The sequence below is a fragment of the Dipodomys merriami genome, unplaced genomic scaffold (assembly GCF_024711535.1).
Source record: "Dipodomys merriami isolate MVZ:Mamm:240054 unplaced genomic scaffold, mDipMer1.0.p SCAF_122, whole genome shotgun sequence".
NCBI classification, from domain to species: Eukaryota; Metazoa; Chordata; class Mammalia; order Rodentia; family Heteromyidae; genus Dipodomys; species Dipodomys merriami.
The window spans coordinates 2,179,215-2,201,182 of NW_027202516.1; the positions used below are offsets into that span (position 1 = coordinate 2,179,215).

The window sequence follows — 21,968 nt, forward strand, 5'->3', positions numbered from 1 at the left end:
ATATTCTACTAGAGGAAGTGGTATATTCCCTAATAGAAATAACTGTGTGTGCGTGTGTGTGCGCATATGCTAAACCTGGAGCTTGAACTCAGGGTCTGGGCGTTGTCCCTGAACACTTTTGCTCAAGGTTGGTATTCTACCACTTGGGATATAGCTCTACTTCCAGCTTTTGATAGTTAGTTGGAGATAAGAGTCTCATGGACTTTCCTGCCCAGGCTGGCCTCCAGTGGAAATCCTCAGATCTCAGCCTCCTGTGTAGCCAGGATTATAGCATGAGCCACCAGGCCTGGTCCCTCAACACTTCTGAGTACTTCATTGGCCCAAAGCACTGGAGCATTTCTTGCTATTCAGTGTCATGTTCCTGACTCCCTGTTGTTTTTCACCCTAGATTCTAACAGAATGTGCTTCAATCTTCCCCTTGCTGCCCGCATCCTCAACATTCTACCCACCTTTGTCCTTTCCAGCCCGCTTTTACCAATTCATCCAACTGCCATTATGTTGCTCCATCCAGTCCACTTAGATCTACTATGAGGGAAACTTCACCCAGCCCTGTTCATGGGCAGGCTGGCTACACCTGATGTGCCCTCTGCCAGGCAGAGAAGACTTCCACACCGTGCAGCCTGCCCCGAAGGACTGACAAGGCATGGCTGGTCAGCTCCTCCACAGACTTACCTTCCCTGAGCTCGGAAGTTAAGAGCTCTGTCTGCACCCTGTGCCTGCCTTTCCTCCACCTCTCCGCTTGTGTCTGTCCCTGCTTCCTCCACACCCCATCCAATGCCTCTTCCCTCCAGACATGGGAATGGAGGGCATCCTTCATTTAACCTTGGTTTTTCATTGCCAGCCACTCTCCACTTCATTTCGTTGGAACTCCTGTACATGTCAGATGTGTTTCTTTGAAGGGGGTCTCAGGGTCTCCCAGGCTGCCATTGAACTGCTAGGCTCAGGCCACCCTGCTGCCCCACCTTCAAGCAGTAGGGACTTCAGGCGGGCTGCGTGACCGGCCCCTGGAGCTTTTAGTACAATTCTATTCTAGTACAGTTCTATTCTTTGTGTCTTCTAGCTTCTCTCCTCGTTCCCAGGTCTTTACGTTGCCATTTGCTGGCCTGAATCCTGACCTCTTATCCCACATTCTTTCCTTGGATGACTGTCTACTTCCGTCATCTCACACTTCTCCAGTGAATACCTCTGGCCTTCCCCTCTGCCCCGGGTCCCGATTCTCAGCTGCAGCTGCTGATGTCAGTTCACGGAAGCAGCACCACACCTCACCTCCTCCTTGCTCCTTCCAAGAAAATCACGCCAGGGTGTTGTTTTCTCTACGATTCGTGCTCACAGTCATCCAGTTTCCTGGGACAAAAGTCCTGTTCATGATGAGTTTTCCCCATCTATCAGCCATCCACAGGGAGGTGCAGGAAACGGAACTGGCACTGGGTTTTCTCGGCTCCACTGCCTCTACCTCCGCTCCAAGCGCTGGCACACAGGGTGCAGGCCGGGCGCCCGCGTGTGGACGCTCACCTCTCAGTGAACACTACTGTCACCTGCAGGTGAGCCGGTTCTTAGGCTTTTACATGAACGTTTAAGTCCCTCTCTCTTATGTAAGAGGCTCTGGATTCAACCGCTGATTTTATCTTGTTTTTATTGCTGTTATTATGTAGTTGGACAAAGGGGTTACAGTTCCCTAGGTCAGGGTCTGAGCACAATGGCTCTCAGGCAATGTCACCTCTTCCTCATTTTAAAGAGCATTCTTACACTTCTTTATTTCTGGTTCTTTGTGGTTGCTGTTGGTGGTGGTGGTGATCAAATCCAACCTTGTTCATACCAGGCAGTGTCACTAAGTGACACTTGTAGCCTTGATGGGTTTACTTTGATTTTATTTTGAAGTTAGTGATGTTTGAACAAAATGTACTGCTCCTTAAACATGCCATTCAAAGAAGCTACTTGGTATATTTCAAATGACCTATCCATATACCTTTGTTCAAGACATACTAAATATATATAGCATATACTTGGTATATTTCAAATGACATATCCAAATTACTTGGTTCAAGATGCACTAAATATGCACAGAACAACAATAAAAAATTAATATGTCATGAGCTTTACCTTTAAAGATTCTAAACTTGTGAGGGGAAATAAAACCTGCACCCACAGCCGGGCGCTGGTGGCTCACGCCTGTAATCCTAGCTACTCAGGAGGCTGAGATCTGAGGATCGAGGTTCAAAGCCAGCCTGAGCAGGAAACTCTGTGAGACTCTCTCTCCAATAAAAACCACTAGAAAACCTGAAGTGGCACTGTGGCTCAAGCAGTAGAGCGCTCACCTTGAGCTGAAGAACACAGGAACAGCGCCCAAGCCCAGAGTTCAAGCCCCATGACAGACAAAAAATAAAACAAAAACAAAAAAAAACCTGTACCCACACAGTTACGAAATTAGCATCCCACACAGGCGGGCGCTGGTGACTCTCATTGCAATCCTAGCTACTCAGCAGGCTCGGATCTGGAGGGTCATGGTGCAAGGGGAAAAACAGTCTGACTCCATCTCCAATGAGCTAGAAAAGTGCCAGGTTAGACGTGTGTCTCTCAAGTGGTAGAGTGCCAGCCATGAGCGAGTCTGGTGAGCAAGCGTATGAGGCTGTAGGTTCAAGCCCTACTACCAGCCCACACCTACAAAAGCCTGTTTTACAACGAAGCCCTGTTTTACAATGGATTCTTGCCAATAAAAGATTTTTGATTGGTAAAAATGTTAAAGCGGCTTTGGAAAAGAGCTAGCTGGAGCAGGCGGAAGGGATGCTTGCGTTCCCAGAGGCAGCTCTGCAGCCCTGTGGAGTCACTCCGAGCGAGGGCTCCCAAGAGAAGCAGATGGGAACTCGCGGAGGGCTTCGGTCACATTCCTTGCTGCATCTCGCTACATACAAAGCACCGCGCCGCGTGCGGGAGAGGCAGAAGTGAACGAGGGACAGCCTCGACCCGGAGCTGCTCAGTCTCCTGAGGAAGACGAGGAAAGCAGTCACTAAAACCAGATGAGAAGGAAGGATGTGGAGACTGTAGGAGGGAGCGGGGTGTGGGGGAGAGCCGGGCAAATCACAGAGGCGGAAGAGGAGCAGCCAGGAGGGCCTGGGAGGGCCCGACCGAGACGGGCCTGGACCGGCAAACAGACACAGGCCCAGGAAGAAAAGTGCATCCGGCAGGGAGTTCTCGGCCGACAGCACCTGATCCACGCAGAGGCCATGTAATGGGCAAAGGTCAGAGGAAGAGACCAAGATGTTCTTTAGAACGAGCTTAACTGCCAGTCACAACTCACGAGTAACCTGACTCATCGATTCGTTATTATCAGGTAGACAAGAAACGCTCTCAACAGACTGCATTTCTAGCTGAGAAAAAAAAATCAGTGCTGGTGTCCTGACCCAATCATGGGGTGGCTGTAGGCTTTTCATCCTCAGCCTCTGCTCTGCAGCGTGCTGTGGTACCCGGGGACCCCGTTCTGGGCTCCTTTTGGTTTACACTCGCAGGTACTCGCTGTCTAACGCTGCGTTCGTTACGGGAAACGATGCTGGTGAGCATGGCTTTCGGCTCCGAATCAAGCAGCGAGGCACAGCTGCGACTTCTCATTTGGCACCTAAAGGCCATGAGCTATCATCAACTTCTCAACTACCTTTTAGGGGAAAGAAATACTCCCAGTTACATATTTTGCCTTTAGCTTGACCTTTGTATATTTAACCTCACAAAAACAAAAAAAAGGGCCAGGGAAAGAAATCTATCAAACTGGGGGAAGCAAGCGTTCGTTAAAACCTCCGGAAGCCTCCGCTGGGAATGGGCCCTTTGCATTTGGCGCCACCTCCCACACGGCCTCTCAGCCCTCACACCCAGTGCACGCTCACGCGCAAGGCTGCCTGCTCAGAATACCACGTTCTGTGCTGTGCTGTGCTTCCTCTGGGCAGTTCAGTGATTTGAACTCAGGGCCTGGGCTGGCTATCGTTTGAGACACACCTTCAGCCCCGTAGTTCACTCTCGTACTCAGCGGGGGGCAACTAGCAAGAAATAATGTTTTAGAGCAGTAGGCCTCGGCGGGAGGTGCCCCGCAGTGTCCCAGAGGCCCAGACACCGGAGGGGAACAAAACACAGCCGCGGGAAGGCCTGGACGAGGCCGAGGTCCACCTGCCGCCGTGCCACAGGCAGGAGCCTGCTACCAGGACACAAAGACCAATTTGCCAAGAAAAACCAGCCTCCGAGCTGCGTTAGGGCTCCTGTGAGGGGCGGCCAGGCCGACCCTGAACGCAACACGCCAGCTCATCCTCCGCGGGAGGGTCGGGTCCTGTCCTCTCAAGGCCAGCTTTCACATCCTAACTGCCATGTTCAAACACACGCCAGGGTCACCTTGTATTCCAATTGTGCCCACCAGCCGGTCCGTGGCCCATCTTCCTCTTATTTGCGGGGAAGGAGGTGCGCGGTGGCACAGGCCTATCACCGCAGCTGCTTGGGAGGTGGAGGTTAGCAGGACCACTTTGGGGGTGCTGCCCGCATTGCACTGAGGTGGGCGGCGGGCTGGCCACACGGGATCACTTTCCTCACACGCCCTCCCTCTCCAGTCCCTCCCCGGCCCTCCTGGACACTGCTTCTGTCCTAGTTGTGCATCCTGCACCCCCGGCCCAAGTCCCCGGCCAAACACCCAACCTTTCCCAGAACTGCTCCAAAGCAAAGGCGGCACGCCCTGAGAACGCTGCAGCAAAGAGCTCTCCACCCTGTGCCTGCCCTGTCTACCCTGAGCCTGCCCCGTCCACCCCCACCTGCCCCGTCCACCCCACACCTGCCCAGTCCACCCTCCACCTGCCCCGTCCACCCCACACCCACCCCGTCTGTTCTGTCCCACCTCTCCCCTGGACGGTGCGGTCTTTTCAGTCCTGGCCCTCCTGTGCCCAAAACCCCAAGGCACACAGACATACCTGCTTGGGCGTTGGGCCGGGGGCGTTGGGCCGGGGCCCAGGGGCCTTGGGGCGGACCACATCGGAGGAGGCCCGGGGCAGAGGCCCAGGCAGAGTGGGGTCGGGGGCCTCGTCCTCCCCTTCAGAGTCCACAATGAGGACGCAGCGGGCCTGGAACACGTCGCCGAGCTGCATCCCCCGAGCTTCAAGGGCCATGCTGGGCACACAGCGGCCTGGCGCTGAGTCTCGCTGAACCGCAGGGCTGGGGCTCAGGGCGGCGGCCGGGCAGGGCTGCGGGAGGGAGGGGGGACGTCCTCGGTCAGATGCTGTTCTCCCCTGGCTCCTGGCTTGGTCTCAACCCCACTCTGGCATCTACAGTCCCTTTTACGCATGGGTCTTATTAAATGCATGTGGTATGCACTTACGGTCCGTTAAGTCAGGTTAACCCTCCCGCCACCCCATCTACAAACTGTCAGAATGGCATACTAGAACATTCTTCATTCTTCTCTGCTTGTGGTGAGGTAGTTGGCACTGTTTCTTTTCCTCAATTACTTTTCTGCGTAACTTTTACTTCCTCTGAAATAATCAGGCCTTTTAGTCTTTGAGCCAAGACAGCAGCGTTGAAAACAACAGGGTGGCAAGCAAATCACTACCACTTAGATAGACAGCTTCCAATCGGGGTCAGACTCACATCTTAACCCCTGCCAGTGGACTTAACAGCGTCCCCAGCCATGTTTGATTTATAACAATAAACTCAACACTATGTTAAAATACATCTTCAAGATAAAAATGTTTCTCTAAATTTAAATATGATAACCCTAGACACATTTCCAAAATCTAGGTCAGAAACAGTTTTATGATTGTGGATAAACATTTTCCATCAAATTCTACCGAAGTATCTACCTAGCAGCAAAGTATGAGCAAGTGGACATTTCCCACTGCCCCAACATTAGGCAGAAGTTTGTATTTGTTTTTATCTTTTGTCTGTCCTGAGGCTTGAACTCCGGGCCTGGGTACCACGATCCCTGAGCTTTTACACGCAAGGCTGGTGTGCTGCCACTTAAACCATAGCACTTCTGGCTTTTTGGTGGATAACTGGAGATAAAAGTCCTACAAACTTTCCCACCCAGATGGCTTTGAACCTTGAAACTCAGATCTCAGCCTCCTGAGTCGCTGGATTTATAGATGTGAGCCTCTGGTGCCTGGCTTAGGCATAATATCTGTAAGCATTGCTAATTCATTGCACATAAAACAATAACACATGGTCCCTTTATCTATGATTTCCTTTCAAGATGAATTTAAATACTTATAGTGTTAATGTTCTAAAATACCTTTGGAGGAAGGTGACAGAAAGCAGAATTTGTCCTGAGAATGCAAACAATAGAAGAGTTGGGAGGCATGCATGAATAATGCCTAATAAATTAATAACAATGCATTAATAATACACTACTGAGAACCTGGGATTGAATATGTCTATATCTATATGTATCAGTGCTGGGGCTGAATGTCAGCATTGGGCCTGCAAGGCAAATTCTACCACTGAGCTACATATACTCTGAGCCCTCGAAATCAGATAGATCGATACAGGATAGCTAGATAATCATACATATATATAATTATTATTCTTACTATAAAGGTGATGTGCCAGGTTTACCCTTCTATAAGTCAGGTTATAGTCTGTTTCTTTCAGGACAATGTCACCTCTTCCTTGGCTCTCTCCCGTTTTTTCCTGCCTGTCCCTGCCTACACGCTGTATAGTTCACTTTCCACATCATGTCTACTGAGTGCCACTGCTGCATGTATGATATTTTAATCAAATGTTAGATTTCACAGCCATCTTGCTTTACACAGAGGAAATAAACATTGGTACAAATTTCCAAGTCATTGGCATGGGCAATTAATTTAACATACTTGTTTGCCATGAAAAGAATAAAAGTCCACCTACCCGATTCACAGTTTCTGGGCTGTGGTCGCCGGGAATTCGGACAAGGAACTGGGACGTGTCAACGCAGCGAGTGTGGGTCGGAAGTCTTCTGAGCGTGGGGACGAAGGTGAAGATCAGGGGTTTGGCGTCGCCGTCCGCAGAGCAGACCTGTGAGACACGGCACGTTAGACCTTCCTCCAGCCAGAGACTCACCTGGCCTTTGCTCCCTGCGCGCCACCATACTTATTTCTTTCCCTGGATCGCACACTGCCACGTGGTCATGCCCACCGCTGTCAATCAAAATGACACAGAAGGAGTAACAGTGCACGGGGCCTTTTCTTGGCATAGCATCTCCCAGGGTCGGCTGCCAGCCAGGAAGCAGCAGGTGGGGCGGCGGATCAGCGGGCAGCACAGAGGGTAAGTTCTACTCTGGGGGACGGGGGGGGCGTTCATCAGGAACACAGCCTCGATCTGCTTCAGATCGGATGTCCACCGATTCAGCCTTGAAGGGCTGCAGGCTCCGTGTATTGATTCCTGATCAAGCAGCCTGCAGGACAATTTCACACCCGTCCTGAGAACGAACGCTGAAGTTGGGATCTGAAGATGCAGGTTTGCCGTGCCCAGTGCAAAGGTATGGAAAAGTACATTTATGAAGCATTTTCAGGGCACTAAGCCCTCAGGGCAGGAGATCAGTGACACACAGCCCAGCGTCGGTGAGTCGGTCACAGGGAGAGAGGACAAGGCTGCGCCGCGGACTCGCATGGTGCTTCGCCATAGAGCGCCCAGCACCCCTGAAACTTAACTTACAGCCCTGTGGAGAGGAGACAGCGGCAGGCATGGCCCGGACAAGGAAAGCCTCTGTGTGTCTCTAATCATCCATTCTAGAATGTCACTTGGGAAAAATAATAAAGAAAAGTTTTTAGAACTCAAGTTCAAGCCCCTGTGAACTTGTTCTTGGGTTGCACTTCATCATCCCCGGTGATGCCCAAGTCCAGCCACACCGGGTTTAAACCATGGGAGAGGCTTTGGGATAAGCACTCCATGGTTTTGAAACCCAATTAGCCATTGGAAACAGGAAGTAGCTTTACCTTCGGAAGCAGGTACAGTGGTGACATTTCATTTCTCAGAAAGCCCCACACGACTGTACAATGTGTCTGCAGTCTCCAAAATGCAAAGTTCTACACTGGATGCATCATAAATCGTGGGCCTATTAAAGGCCGATAGCTATCATTCTAGCAACTAAAACAGGACTGGAGCATAACTAAAAAGTGACGTGTCAATCAGTAAGGTGATTTTGTCAAGATGCCCAAAAGGACTTGTAGCCATATCCATGTGCTGAGAAGACAGACAAGGAAGTGTACATGAGATTACTTCCCTCTACTTTATTGCCATATGGTCCTGAAAAGGCCCCAATCAGTGTAAAATGCCTTCACTGGCGTAGGAACACGGTTGCAATCGCTTACTCCAGTTGGACAACTAGATGATGTCATTCCAGAAAACCCAAATGGAAGATCGAATAGGGCAGAAGACCCTGCCCACCTTGCCAGGTTACTACTGCAGAGCAGAGTGGCAAAGCGGGGGGGGGGGGGGGAGGTGAACCACCCCCCCCCCCGCTGTGTGCACAGTCCTAGGCACAATCAGAGCTAGGACCGCAGCTTGTTATTCAAAGTTCATAGTGAGAAGTCGCATGGGGCTCTTTCCTTCCCCAAGTCTCGTGTTCACTTATAGAGAATGTCAGAAGGAGAGGTGAAAGACGCCGACCCGGCCCGGCGAGACTGGGGAGAGTCCCGTGCAACCCTGTAGACTTGAATTTCTAGTTCAGGAAAGGAAAGAAAAAAAAAAGAAAGCAAGCAAGCTCCTGCTATTTACTGCACAGTGTGTGGCCAAGTTCCACTGGAGCTGGAATGCATCGCTACGGCGATGAGAAGCCCTTTGCCACAGGAGGCGGCGCAGACGCCGGTGAATAGCGTGGCGCTCGTAATTGCCAATTAACACTTTCCGCTGCCAGTGCCGTCCAAGCCCGCAGCTCTGCGGACGGGGTGCTTCCATAATACGAGTCGGCTGCAGGAAGCCCACTGTTTCCCAAAGACGCTGGGAAACGCCCATCGCCTCACCTCCCCCACAGCCCAGCAATTCCAGACGCGCGATCACCCGTGCCAGGCGGCCCACGGCTCCTGCGCTGAGCTCAGGGTCTCGGGCTGCGCTGCCTGGCTGGCCTCTGTTTCCCCACAAGCTCTCGCCGCCTGACGCCGATGCCAGCTCGCCACCCCGGAGGAGAGCCACAGCGATAGAGCCGTGCCGAGATCCTCGGCACCCTGGCAGCCCCACGCGGATCAGATCGCCCTGGCCTCTAACTGGACAGAGCACTTCGTTTCCACAAACACATCCACCTGCGCCCCAGTGCCCGCCTCCTACCTTCCTGTAGCAACGCCCAGGGACCCAGGACATGGCTGCGCAAAGTTCCTGAAGGCATCAGCAGAGGCTTGTTTGTGCCTGGGGTGTGGTCTGCGCTCGCGAGTTCATTCGGAAGCAATGGTGTTGCAGACACGCCGAAGCGTGGATTCATCACTGAAGGGAGCGGGGGAAGCCAAGACTGGGGTGGGAAGGGAGCCTGTTACTAAACCAACACACACACACACACGCACACACGCGCGCGCACACACACACACAGAGGCTCACGCAGGGAAGGGGGGGAGAAAGAATTCTAAAAAGAGAGCAAGCAACATCTCCCCTGAACGGAGGGATTGCCTCAGGACCAATGTGCAGATTTGTTTTGACAATGTTCTGCATTTAGAACTCCACAAGAGATTCACCTGTCCCCTGCCAGGGGGCCGTGAAAACCACAGCCCGCCCCCCACCCTGTGACTGCTCGCCCTCTCGGCTCCAGTTCTGTCTCCTGTGACAGTGACAGAAGCCACACCACAGAGCACGAGCCGTGGAGCGGGAGGAGGGGGTGCATGGCCCACCCGCCTCGCTCCACCATCTCCATCCACCCGTCACGCTCGCAGAGAGCACAGAGACACGAACACGTGCAAACCCCATGTCTAAATAAAGAACTACACAACACATGCCGATCATTTCCGAAAACCAGCGCTTCCGCTGCCCGTAGTTGGTGCAAACAACACTCGGTGTGTGTGGTGTCACAGCAACAGTGACGGACACTTTGTCATTTGCACAATCCACTCTGAAGCAGAGATGGGAATCCAAGAAAAAACTCCTGTTCCTGGAAGACACTGAGTATTCAGACAGCAGATACGCCAATCTCCAAATTTATCCCTGATGAAATAGATTGTCATCATCAGCCTCCAGTGTTTCTATTGTCTCAGTATTGATTTTTCTTTACATCTGTACTGTCTATATTTGTGCTCTGACAGTGACAGATACACCGCTGGAAGGCGCGGCTGTTTTGCCCAAAGCCAGGACACGGGATAAAGGTTGCAGCCGAGGGGCCTCGGTGGTAGCCCTTAACATAGCGAGTCTGACCGTGGAAATGCAGGGAGGAAAACCATTGCTACACCTGATTCCACCGACGAGCAAGAAAGACAACACACTGATTTTACTCAGGATATCTTGACCTTGAAAGGGTCCATATTTCTGAATGTAAGTACTGTCCTATGTCACCTTCTTTGGGGGTTATGGATACCCAGAAGGGAATGTTCGATTCTCCTGTCCTCAGAAAGTTTCTGGTCCACTTGAGGCTATAAACAGATATGCAACAAACAGAATATATATATATATATATACATATACATATACATATATATGTATACAAACATATATATATACATATACAAACAGAATAGATAGATATTTTGATCAATAGACAGACAGACAGACAGACAGATAGACAGACAGACAGACAGATAGATGGATAGATGGGTGCTATACACAGAAGCCCTAGCTCCACTGTGTATACAGGCCATGCGGGGAGCTTGTGAGGTGCAGGTGTGGTGGAGGCTGGGCGCAGCTCACATTCTGCTGTTCAGCTCCCAGGAGAGGGCCTGCTGGGGGTCGCCAGCATTTCACACCTCACGAGAGACCTTGGAGGGCCATGAGCTCACAGTGACCGGAGTGCGGTTGTTTGGAAAGGGGCCGTTGGGGCTGCACTTTGAAGGGTGGGAAATGGCATCCTGCGAGGGCAAGATGGACTGGTACTTTTTTTTTTTTTTTTTGTCAGTCATGGGTCTTGAACTCTGGGCCTGGGCGCTGTCCCTCTGGCTCTTCAGCTCAAGGCTAATGTTCTACCACTTGAGCCACTGCACCACTTCCGGTTTTCTGAGTGGTTTATTGGAGATAAGTCTCACGGACTTTCCTGCCCGGGCTGGCTTTGAACTGTGATCCTCAGATCTCAGCCTCCTGAGTAGCTAGGATGACAGGCGTGAGCCATCGGCGCCCAGCAGACCAGCACTTATTTTAAGCCAAGAGAAAAGCTTGGGCGGGGGCACCTACTTGGACGGCAGTGAGCAGCAAGCAGGCTTAGTCACAAGCAGGGAGCCCTGGGGTCAGACCTCTGTCTGCTGTGGGATGCTACGGACAGACTTTCCCCAGGTAGGTGGGAGGAGCAGAGGAACTTACTTCAGAGGTTAGCTCGAGCACCCTCCCGTGCAAGTTCCTCACCCACATCTCTCCTGAACTGCATAACTAACATAATGCAAGTTAAGGCAACTAAGACTAAAAAGGTGTGTTAAATCTACATTATCCCTGGTCTTGAATTAAGCTATCTTATCTTTTCTCAATGCAGAATGCGGACAGAGGGGTCTGTGTATGAATGTGCACACGCACTCCATTCACACTCTCACACACATCACTGAACCAGAGCATCTACTTCACATCACACTGTTGGCATCCAGGGGAGTGACAGTCCGGTCCTCTGTCAATAGCTTGGTTTATCTAAGTGGAACCAAATAACTAAGACCCCTTCTCCTCTAGCCTTTGGATTTTTCTTCCTTCTCTCTACTAAACAATGAGCACTGTTCAGAAAAATTGGCACAAAGTTGGAAGAGCAAACACTTCTATCCTTACCGTTTCCCTACATAAATTCTTCCCTGAATCCTTTAACAGGTGTCAGAAACAATGAAACTCATCCAGGATTGTGCTATTCCTGACAGCTTTTCACTAATAATTTTATTCCCCTTGTTCACTAACAATTCCTAGTTTTATACTTTTAGTGATAGAAATCATCATTGATTTCTACTTAAAATGCACACATAATAGTTATACATTGTAAAAGTGTGTTTCAGCCATGTGATCGGGGACTACATATCACCTCAAAGAGCACATCTACGTAGAGCAATTTCTAAGGAATCATTCTCACTTGGGTAGAAAGTGGAGGGATCTACTTAAGAGAGGGAGAGAGAGAGAGACTGAAAGAGAGAGAGACAGAGAGATGACAGATCATAGTCTTTGATAGTAAGAGGACATATAATTTATTTGGGGAGGGAGAGACTCTTCTATCCTTCAGATACAACCATTTCTCTTCCAGAAGTGTGATTCACATTCTCTTTAAAGACCCCAGTCATCTCATTAACACAAACTATTCATTGTTTCTGCCCCAACACAGAACACAAATTCCCCTTGGAGTAACCATTTTCCCAAAGGAGGCAAGGAATCCTGAAGTTACAAGAAACAAACGCACCCCAAATTCTCTCAGAAGCTTGGCACTATTGATGACTAGAGCGGGCATCCTCCACCCTCCCAACCAAACGTGTTAGGGCAAAACCTTTAGCCAAAGCTCTCTTCAGAGACTGGCTTTAAAGTAATAATGTAGGACCAATCATCTCTCTTCCTGACGTAGGAACCAAATTTGGAAAACCAGTAGCTGAGTCCACAAAAGCTTGCCAAGAAACGTGAAAGCGACTAGATAACATCAAACATTTGTCTACACTTCCGCTTTGTGCGTGGCGAGGGGCAGCAATAGACGGCACATTTATTCCCCGGCATAAGCCCCGGCTCACAGCTCTGCCCTTCTCGGCTGGCACGAAAGAGACACCTTCCGGAGAGCTGCAGGCCCGAGACGGTGGCAGGGCGTCGATGCCGTGCCGCACAGAGACTGTGAGGCAGCATGGACACTTAGAAGCTGCTTTTGCTGAGAGTCATGACAATAATAAAAATAAAAAGAAGCCACAGGCTCATCCCTGGGACTCAGAAACTGACAGCGGGATACAACCGGGCGCGCGGCCTCCACTTCACCTCTGTCTCCCTCCTCCTGAGTCGCTCCTGCCTATGATGGACCACCTTGGATTCCAGAACCAGCGGATGACATCTTTACACTCAGAAACTCTGGGGACCCCTCCCCCACATCCACACACATGCGTCAAGGAAGGACGGTAAGACTAGCAAGCAAGGCCACCTGCCGGGCTGTGAAGACTTCCCAGTGACATGCCAGCGAACCAGCGCCGAGGGGGTAGACCGTGCTCCCAGGGACAACCGAGGTAACATCATTCCAGTCTCCATTCTTCCTTTACTGACACCTAGAGCAAAGGCCTGCATGGGGAAGGTGGGCTGGCAGAAAGCGGGCCAGTTTGGCTGAACCTCCTTCCCTGGACCTGCCTGGCTGCCCCTCGCTTTAATCGGCACCGTGGGGTCCGCAGTGCGCAGGGGCTCGGGAGAGTGGAAACTCGAAATGCGGGGAGCGGGCCTCGGCCAGCCGGCCTGTCTCCTCTGACCTTCTGCTCACTTTGGCCCTGTTTCTGCTGACCCAGGTTAGAACGATCATTTCCACCCTGGTGGTTTCACGTTTCCCTTCTGGAAAGATGGGAAACCCGGGCGTCGGTCGCAGCACCGCGGGTCCCGCCACTGCGTCCAGGTGTGTGGGGCGCCCTGAGCTCCGGGCGGTTTCCTCCCGACCACCCCCCCATCTCCATGGAGCTCAGCCTCTGAGCTACACCACGTCCATAGCCTTCTTTAATTAAAGTAAAGCAGACGCTGCAGAGCACTGGGGAGAATCCAAAGCGCTGGACATAAGTAGATACAAGAAGAAATGAAAATCGAACACCTACCGTTGGACATGAACAGATTAAAGATAAATAATAGAACAAATAGAAATAGACAGTAGAGGAATACATAGAAAGCTAAATAAATACATTTGAAGATGGCACAGGGACAATGCTAAGAAGCATTCCAGCGGCTCTGCTGTCTCGCTACACTGGTGTCTGGCACACCACCTCCTGACCCCCTCCACACAGAGCCCCCGGGGAACAAGCCCAGTTCTTCAGCTTCAGAAAGATTATTTATCGGATCCAAATTCCATTTCCCAGGCTGGATGGCTCCCTTGCATTATAGCTCCATGAAGCTAGCATCTCCAGTTGGATAGCTCATATATGAAAATCATTCGTGTCCAAAATGAGTTCACGCTGAATTAACAGGATTCCCCCCCAAACTTAGTCCTTAACTTCCCCCAAATGTTCCCCACACCTCAGTGTATTGTGTCTGTTTGTCCCTCTTTCTATCTAAATAAAACTGTTATTTCTAGTTGCTTGGATAAAAATCATCAGTTTTAGTGATTGCATTCATCTTTCCTGGCTTTACCATCATCCCTGGCCAATGTATCAGTACACTCTCTCGCTTTCCATAATTAGCTTTGCTTACCCTACTGCTTCCTACATGTATTTGGCTACAGAACACATTGATTAATAATCCAAAGTGTCCTATCCATCACAGTGCAAACTACTGAACCGGACAGTCCATGGAGCCTTCTGTCTGCCGTGACATTTAGCGAATGTATGGAAGGAATGTAGCTTGGAGAGAGAAGAGAGAGGGAGGAAGGGAGGGGAAGAAGAGAGAGGGATTTTCACAGAGTTAATAAATGAACTGCTCTTCCTGGTCTAGGTAGAGAGAAAGGAGCAGTGAGTTTGATGGAGACGAGCAATCAGTGACCAGAAGAAAGAAGAAGAGGTGGTTTGTAGGTCAGGTCTACCCACCATGAGCCCTGCTGGCCAACACTGACTTGTTCACAAACAACACAGTCAGCACCACAAGCACTGATTGCATAAATGGGTGATGACTGGAAGATCTCAAAATGTAGCCAAAGAGATACGAATACGTCACATGGAAAAGGTCAAAAGCAACACGCCTGACTTCGTGAGATGCTTGGGGACCCTAGCGAATCCTCCCGAGATGCTTCATGAGAGAAACACATTTGTAGAACGTTGCGAAGTGGACAGACTGAAGCTAGCATCCTTTAAGGCAACGCCACGATTCTGATACTAATACAATTTCTACTATGATCTACCCCGAAAGAGTTTATTCCAATATTCTACATTCAGCTTCTACTCTCCCGGGTGTCCCACAAGTGTGTCATAGGAAAGAACAGATTGACTTAAAAAAAAAAAAAAACCACCTGGCACTGGGAAGGTGGCTCAGTGGTAGAGCGCTAGCCTTGAGCTGAAGAGCTGAGGGACAGCGCCCAGGCCCAGAGTTCAGGCCCCACGACCAGACCCAAAAAACAACAACAACAACAAAAAAACACCTATCTTTCTGTCTTGTTCATTTCTTCAGAAGTAGTCGGGTTAGAACTCAGGTCTTACACTTGCCAGCAATAGGTGCCCTGCTGCTGAGCAGTGCCTCCAGCCCGTTTTGTGCCAGTTATTTTTGAGATCGGGTCTTGCTCCCCACTCAGGCACATGTCTCCACTTCAACCTTCCTATTTTCTGCCGTCCGCCCCTGCTAGAATGACAGGGGCGCTCTACCATGTCCAGCTGCGTCTGTCCCGATGGAGCCTTGTGAACCTATCTACATGGACTGGCCTACAACCACACACCTCCTGGTAGCGCATGCCCCTGGTGCCTGGCTTTCTGTCTTACTTTGAAGCAATAACATTATTTTTTAGAAAGGAGAAAGCATACAAATAAATGTATTAATACTGTAATGCATGTATCCATTAGAGCCAGAAAAAGGTATCATTTTGAAGGAAGATACTAAGAGGTAATATTAAATTTAATATGAAGGAAGCATTTTCCTTTCTTTTCAAAGTGTGCAATAAAGTAATAATACAGTATATAAGAGGAAGAAAAATTCAAACTAATAAAATAACAGATTATTAGAAAGTATTTTTAAACCTCATGAAAACATCTTAATAAAGAATACCCAGCTGACCTAAAATAGTACCTTACCTACTTCCTCAAACTTCCCACTAGTTAAAACAGAGATTCCTAAAATTTCGCAAGGAAGATCAGTGCTTTCACTCTCATACAGAGAGTGCATTGTCTAACTTGGGGACCTTTTTTGAAAATAACAAACATCACATGTGAAATTTCCAACTCCAGCTATGCACTGAAATACTGAGTTTCCCAAAGCAGTTATCAACTTAACAATGAATGCACATTTAAAAGAGAGATGTGCCCATGGCATAATCATTGTTAGATTCTGTGAAATGATTTTACTGGCTATGCTCCCAAGTACTTATCTTTCAAATCATTATTTTGATCTCACTTTATTTTCTCATCAACTTCCATTCATATTTCTTGCCTTGCTGGTTATGTCCTTACATCTCTGTCCCTCGGGAAAGTCCATTGTCACTAGTGATATTTTTAAATCATTACATCTACATGAAAAGTTTCTTCCAAGTCTTCTAGTTGTAATTACCAGCAAAGTCTAAGCAACGGTAAGAAGTCTTTGTTTTTTCAATGTTACAGTACTATTTCGCTTTATTTTAAAAAATCCATCTGAGTACTCATAGTGGAGATAATTTAAGAACCACTCACCAATCGTTGGAGAGTGAGGCCTGGCCTCATCAATCCAGTTACCTGAGGAGGATCTGGGATGTGGAGCCCTGCATTCTGCTGGCTGTGGATCCAAGAGCGGATGCTGAGTTGCAGGCCTTGCTATATATGCACACACGTGCGTTGTTTTCAACTCAACAGGACTGAGTGGGAGAGGGGCCTTCAAACTATGTGAAAACAAGTTCTAGAGGTTCTGCGGGCATTCCACGGAGCAGGCCGTGGGCACAAAGGAATTCAAGTCACAAAAGCCCCTTGTTCCAAGGCAGAGGTGGCCAAATGTTCCACTAGCAAGACAGAGGGCCTTCTTTTTCCACAGAGATATTTGCTAGTTCACAATGTATCACCTCCGTGATCTCAATAAGCTTACCGGTAAAATGAAACATTTTCCTTCAGGATTTCACATTTCACTTTTTTGAAGTATTGTTATATTTCCTTGAAAAGCTGACAGGAAAAAAAATTATACCATGAAACAAACCCTTGTCAAACCAGTTTAGTTAGGGAAATAATAGGTAATTGTTCATCACACTTAACATCGCCTATTTAAAAAAATGTACCCAAGATTATGCATCAGAAAAAAAATCTGTACATTTTTCTTGTTCCAATTCATTCCTTAGAATAGAACAATAACTTTTAGGTAGGGAACAGTGACAGAGAGCGTTAGTCCCCGAATTCAACCCCCGGCACCAAAACACACATCCCACTCACTCATAGACATGCGTGTACACAATACATGGACCCCCAAGTCCATACACACGTCACACACATGTATACTGTGTGCACACACATATGCGCATACACACAAATGCACTCACACACACAGAGGCCATTTGGGTCACTCGACGGCTCACGAGGGCAGCCAGGGCTGAGCTCTGTCACCGGGACCAGGGGGACAAACTTGAGCAGAACCCTGGGCCCCTGGATGAAACGGGAACACACGAGTAGGCGTGGCACAGAATGGGTGCTGCACGCCCCTGCCAAGCACCAGCACATTCTCACACTCATCGCCAGAAAGCCCTCCTCTGCAGCCTCAGACTCCACCCTAACCTTCCTGCTCCAGGTCAGAGCCCGGGCATTGCGTGGTCCCTTCCCCTCCCTCCCTCCCACCGTGCTGCAGTGCCTCGGGTCACGTGACAGCTATGTGCAGTAATTCATACACGCTTGAGGAAGACCTTCCCACGGAAAGATGTTCCATACACCCTGAGGTCCTGGCAGCAAATTCATGCCAGCCAAGTTTGCCTGGGGCTCCGTGGTGCGGCCCCTACTCTTCCCGCCGGGCGGGGTCTCTGCCGATCCCACACGCTACCCTGGTCTCATCATTACCCTTCCCTTTCTTCTTTGCTTCCTTCCAGTCGTTCTAGCCCCTCGCCCTGCACTGCATTCTAGAGAGAGCGGGGGCTGGAGCAGGATTTGGGACAGGAAGGAAACCCAGAATCAAACGAAGGTCCAACTCCGATCATCGGAAGATTAGACCGCGATGTGTGAAAAAAGAAAAAAGGCACGCCGGGATAAACGACAAATATTCTTAGTAGTAGTGGTAGTGGCAGCTTTAGGGGGAAAATGAACAGCAAGCTTTGGGACTGGGTCAGACGCACCTCGCCCGCACTTCGCTCTGGCGCTTGATGCATAGAAGGCTCAGAAAGCGGTGTCTCGCCACGTACCTGAGCCGCGCCCATGCGTGTATTCCAGCCTGAAGTGAAGAAAGACTGGACAACCCAAGGCGAGCTTCCACCATGCGCTGTGCCTGCCTGCTGCACATCGTCCTTTATCTCCGTCTACCCACTGCTTCCCAGAATACATCTTTATGATAATTCAACCACTTTGAGAATCACTCCCATCTGTTCTCCGTGACAAAGATAGCTTCCACGGGATGGTGATCTTTGCTGCGCGTGTGAGGACAGTCCTCACAGACTCACCTGCGCGATGCCCCCGTGGGTGATGCGCCATTCTAGAGTTCCGGACATGTTTGTTTGGATGTTGTTTTCTTCCTCTCCCGGAGCCATATCCAAAAGTTAGACTTCAAAAGTGACAAACGGCTCTGATCACGCAAGTGTGGCTCCGTTGCTAGGGGAACCACTTTAAAAGGAGAAACGGATTCTATGTGGGAATTTATGACTGAGGGAAGGAACAGATGCTAGGTTTCTGAGCGAGTCTAATTGACTTTGAGACACATTTGGGGGTCTGTGAGTGACAAGGGCGGGGAAGATATTTTTTAGGCCACACACACTGTCAAAATTATACAGCTAATAGAAAACTTCTTACCAAAAGGCCAAAAATGCTTTCTTCCTCTGATGTTTGTAAGCATTTAAAGAAAATCCAGCCAAGGCAGACATTTTCCTAGGATATTATGGAGGTCCGGGAATAATAGCAGGACTCCCTAGCAAGCCCACAGACGCCCATTATGAGCTCTTAGGGAAAAGCCAAAACCTCTTGTCAGTACATCATAGACACCTTCAAGGGGGTCACCCAGAATGGAAGGGTCTGAGGCTGCTATACACAGAAACTCTCAAAATGTTCTCCTACACCCAGCCTAGGCCTAAAACACCTCTCCGAGTCTTTCCTCCTGTCCCCACCCACAAGATCCAGTTCATTTTCCAGATAGTGTCCAGTGAGTATCACTGCAGTGTTTGTTCATCCTTGCTTCACCTTTTATGTGCCCCTCCTTTCCTTCCCAAATACAAACAAGACAAAAAGAAAACAGAAACAGCAACAATAGCAACTAAAAAAAAAAACTGTCTCATTTCCTTTTCTTGGAGTTCATTTCATAGAATATTATTTTATATGATCATCTGCACATAGCTACTTATTGCGGCTGTCCTTCACTCCTATGCACAGCTTCCTTTGCCTCTGTATGTAAATGTCTTATATAACTTATCATGCCCCAGTGTGCGAGCATATTTTTTTTATTTATGCTAGCCGTTTAGTGTGTTTACTTGTAGATTTATAGGCACATTCTAGTTGCCACAAATGAGGGAAAGCATGAAACCTATATTTCTTTGGCTACAGTTTACTTCACATAATATAGTTTTTCCAAGTCTTTCTGTTTTCTTACGAATGGTACAATATCATTCTTTCTGATGGATGAGTAGAATTCCATTGAGTATATATACCATGCTTTCTTGATCCATTGGTCCACTGAGGGACATCCAGGTTGATAACATATCTTGGTTATGGTAAATAATGCTACAATGAACATGGTTGTACTGGTGGCTTTAGTGTGCCCTGGTTTGCAGTCCATTGGAAATTGCCCAAGAGTGGAATTACTGAGTAATAGGGAAATGGGATAGTATCAAACTGAAGAGCTTTTGCATAGCAAAGGACAGAGCTAGCAAGATAAATAGAAAGCCCACAGAATGGGAGCAGATCTTCACTAGCTATACATCAGAAAAGGCCTTATATCTAAAATATACTTAGAAGTCAAAACATTAACCCTTTCTCCCCCCCCCCCGCTCAACATAAACCCCTAAAAACTCAACAACCTAATCAATAAATTGATTAATGACTTAAAGAGAGACTTCTTTTAAGAGGAAGAAAGAAGAATGGCAAATAGACACATTAAGAGGTGTTCAACATCTCTGGCCATAAAAGAAATGCAAATCAAAACAACATTAAGATTCCACCTCACCCCAGTTAGGATGGACATTATCAGGAAAACTTATAATAACAGATGCTAGCTGAGATGTGACTACTATACTTTTGGTGGGAGTGTAAACTTGTCCAACCACTCTGGAAAGCCATATGGATATTCTTTAAAAGTCCATACGTGTTCTTAAAAGACCACTTATTTCAACTTCTGAGTCCATTGACCTTAAATAAGTCATTTCCCTTTGCCAGGCCCCCAGATTTTCCATCTGTAAAGCACTAGCCTAGGTTAGTGTTTTTCGACAGAATTATAACCAGTAATTCCTGTTTAACATCTTTAAAAATTCACAATAAAGGAGAAAACAGAATGGAATGGTGTTAAGCTTAGAAAATATCTGATGAATCACCCTTCCAGGGACTCAGAATTCCACGAGCACACACATACTACTGCACCTGTGGTCCACAAATCTGCCAGCCAGCAGGCCTGAAGATCTAAGTGCTCTATGCAGCTTCAAGCTGCAGTAACTTTATGAGCATCCTCACCACACTGAAGCCGCCTGCATCTCACAGTCTTGCAGTGACTGAGACTAAGACCATTCTATTATTATTATTATCATATGAATTATATCATGCTGTTCTATTTATTTCATTATAATATTGTTATCACAGATAACACACTAATACTAATGACACCTTTGCTATAACACAGGTATATGTGATTATTTCTGTATTTTAAAAATGTTTTGATTGGGAAGATATTTTTTAAGTCCTACTAATTTCTTCTGAGTCTTGTGAAACTACTTGCCTACCTACAAATAAAATCATAAATAAAACATTATCATCTAGTAAGATGTTCATGGCTTGTTAGGTAGAGGATAATTTTTAAATGATTAAAACTTCTACCAGTATTCATGACAAAACATTCCAGTTCTTGTTTCCAAGTGAAGGATGTGGTATCTGCTGTTGTGAGTCCAATAATTACGATTTGCTTTGAAATTACAATCCACCAGCATGTAGAACCTGCCAGCCAAAAGAACTCAGCCTTTTTGGCTCAGTTTCACCCTAGGAGCCCTAGAGGATGCACTGCCTCGTTTGCAGAAATGTGTGTGTGTGTGCATGTGTGTATGTGTGAGTGTTCATGTATGTGCATGTATGTAGGCATGCACTGCAGTTGTGTGTGCGTGTGTGTGAGAGAGAGAGAGAGTGTGTATATGATAAATTGAATGAAAGAGGCAGGAAAGATGCCTCAAGAATTCATTTTCTGACATTGAAACCCTTTCTATTTTTAATCCGCTCTCTTGGGTATTTAATTCCGAGTTCTAGTCAAGTCATGCTGCACAAAGTATCCAGGTTGACAAATTATCAGTGCTTCACTTAGCTGCAATTTCCCCTCTGAAAACTATCCTGGTGAATTAGTATTCAGAGACACCAGATCAGATGGTGTCAATCATCATGAACAGAGAAAGGACTCAGACCTGAAGAATCGGAAGTAGAATTAATAAAATTAGCTAAATACAAGAGAAAGTAATAATAATTTAGCAATGTGTAGACTGTTTACAAATTGCAGGACAAGAGGTATGAATGCAATTCAAGGATTTACAACTAGGGACCTGCGACTTTGGACACCGAGCAGTGACACCAAGAACAATGGCTGAGCTCGTGGAGTTGCTCCAGGACACCAGGGTGGCTAGATTTTGCTGGCAGGAATATCACCATTTATTCTAAACTTGATCATTTTTCTTCTGTGAGTTCTGGAAAATTCCTCCTCCCTTCTATCATTTAAGCAAGACTAATCCAGCCTCCTCCTAAGATTCCTAGAGTGAAATTTTCCCA

General features: G+C 48.1%; 1 protein-coding gene across 8 annotated transcripts in view; it reads right to left on the reverse strand.

The window, feature by feature from the left end:
• The window catches only part of Mlip (muscular LMNA interacting protein), a 139,431-nt gene that overhangs the window by 74,904 nt on the left and 42,559 nt on the right, over nt 1–21,968 (reverse strand). For 4 of the 8 annotated variants that reach the window (XM_070017280.1, XM_070017274.1, XM_070017279.1 and 1 more), the window contains 2 exons: nt 6,859–7,005; nt 4,935–5,204 (listed from right to left, as the gene is read on the reverse strand). In XM_070017280.1, the coding sequence (XP_069873381.1) occupies nt 4,935–5,129 (195 nt within the window). In that variant the 5' untranslated portion in view covers nt 5,130–5,204; nt 6,859–7,005. Of the gene's footprint in view, nt 1–4,934; nt 5,205–6,858; nt 7,006–18,469; nt 18,662–21,968 lie in introns of those variants that run through there. The other 4 variants (XM_070017278.1, XM_070017277.1, XM_070017273.1 and 1 more) reach the window with 3 other exon arrangements.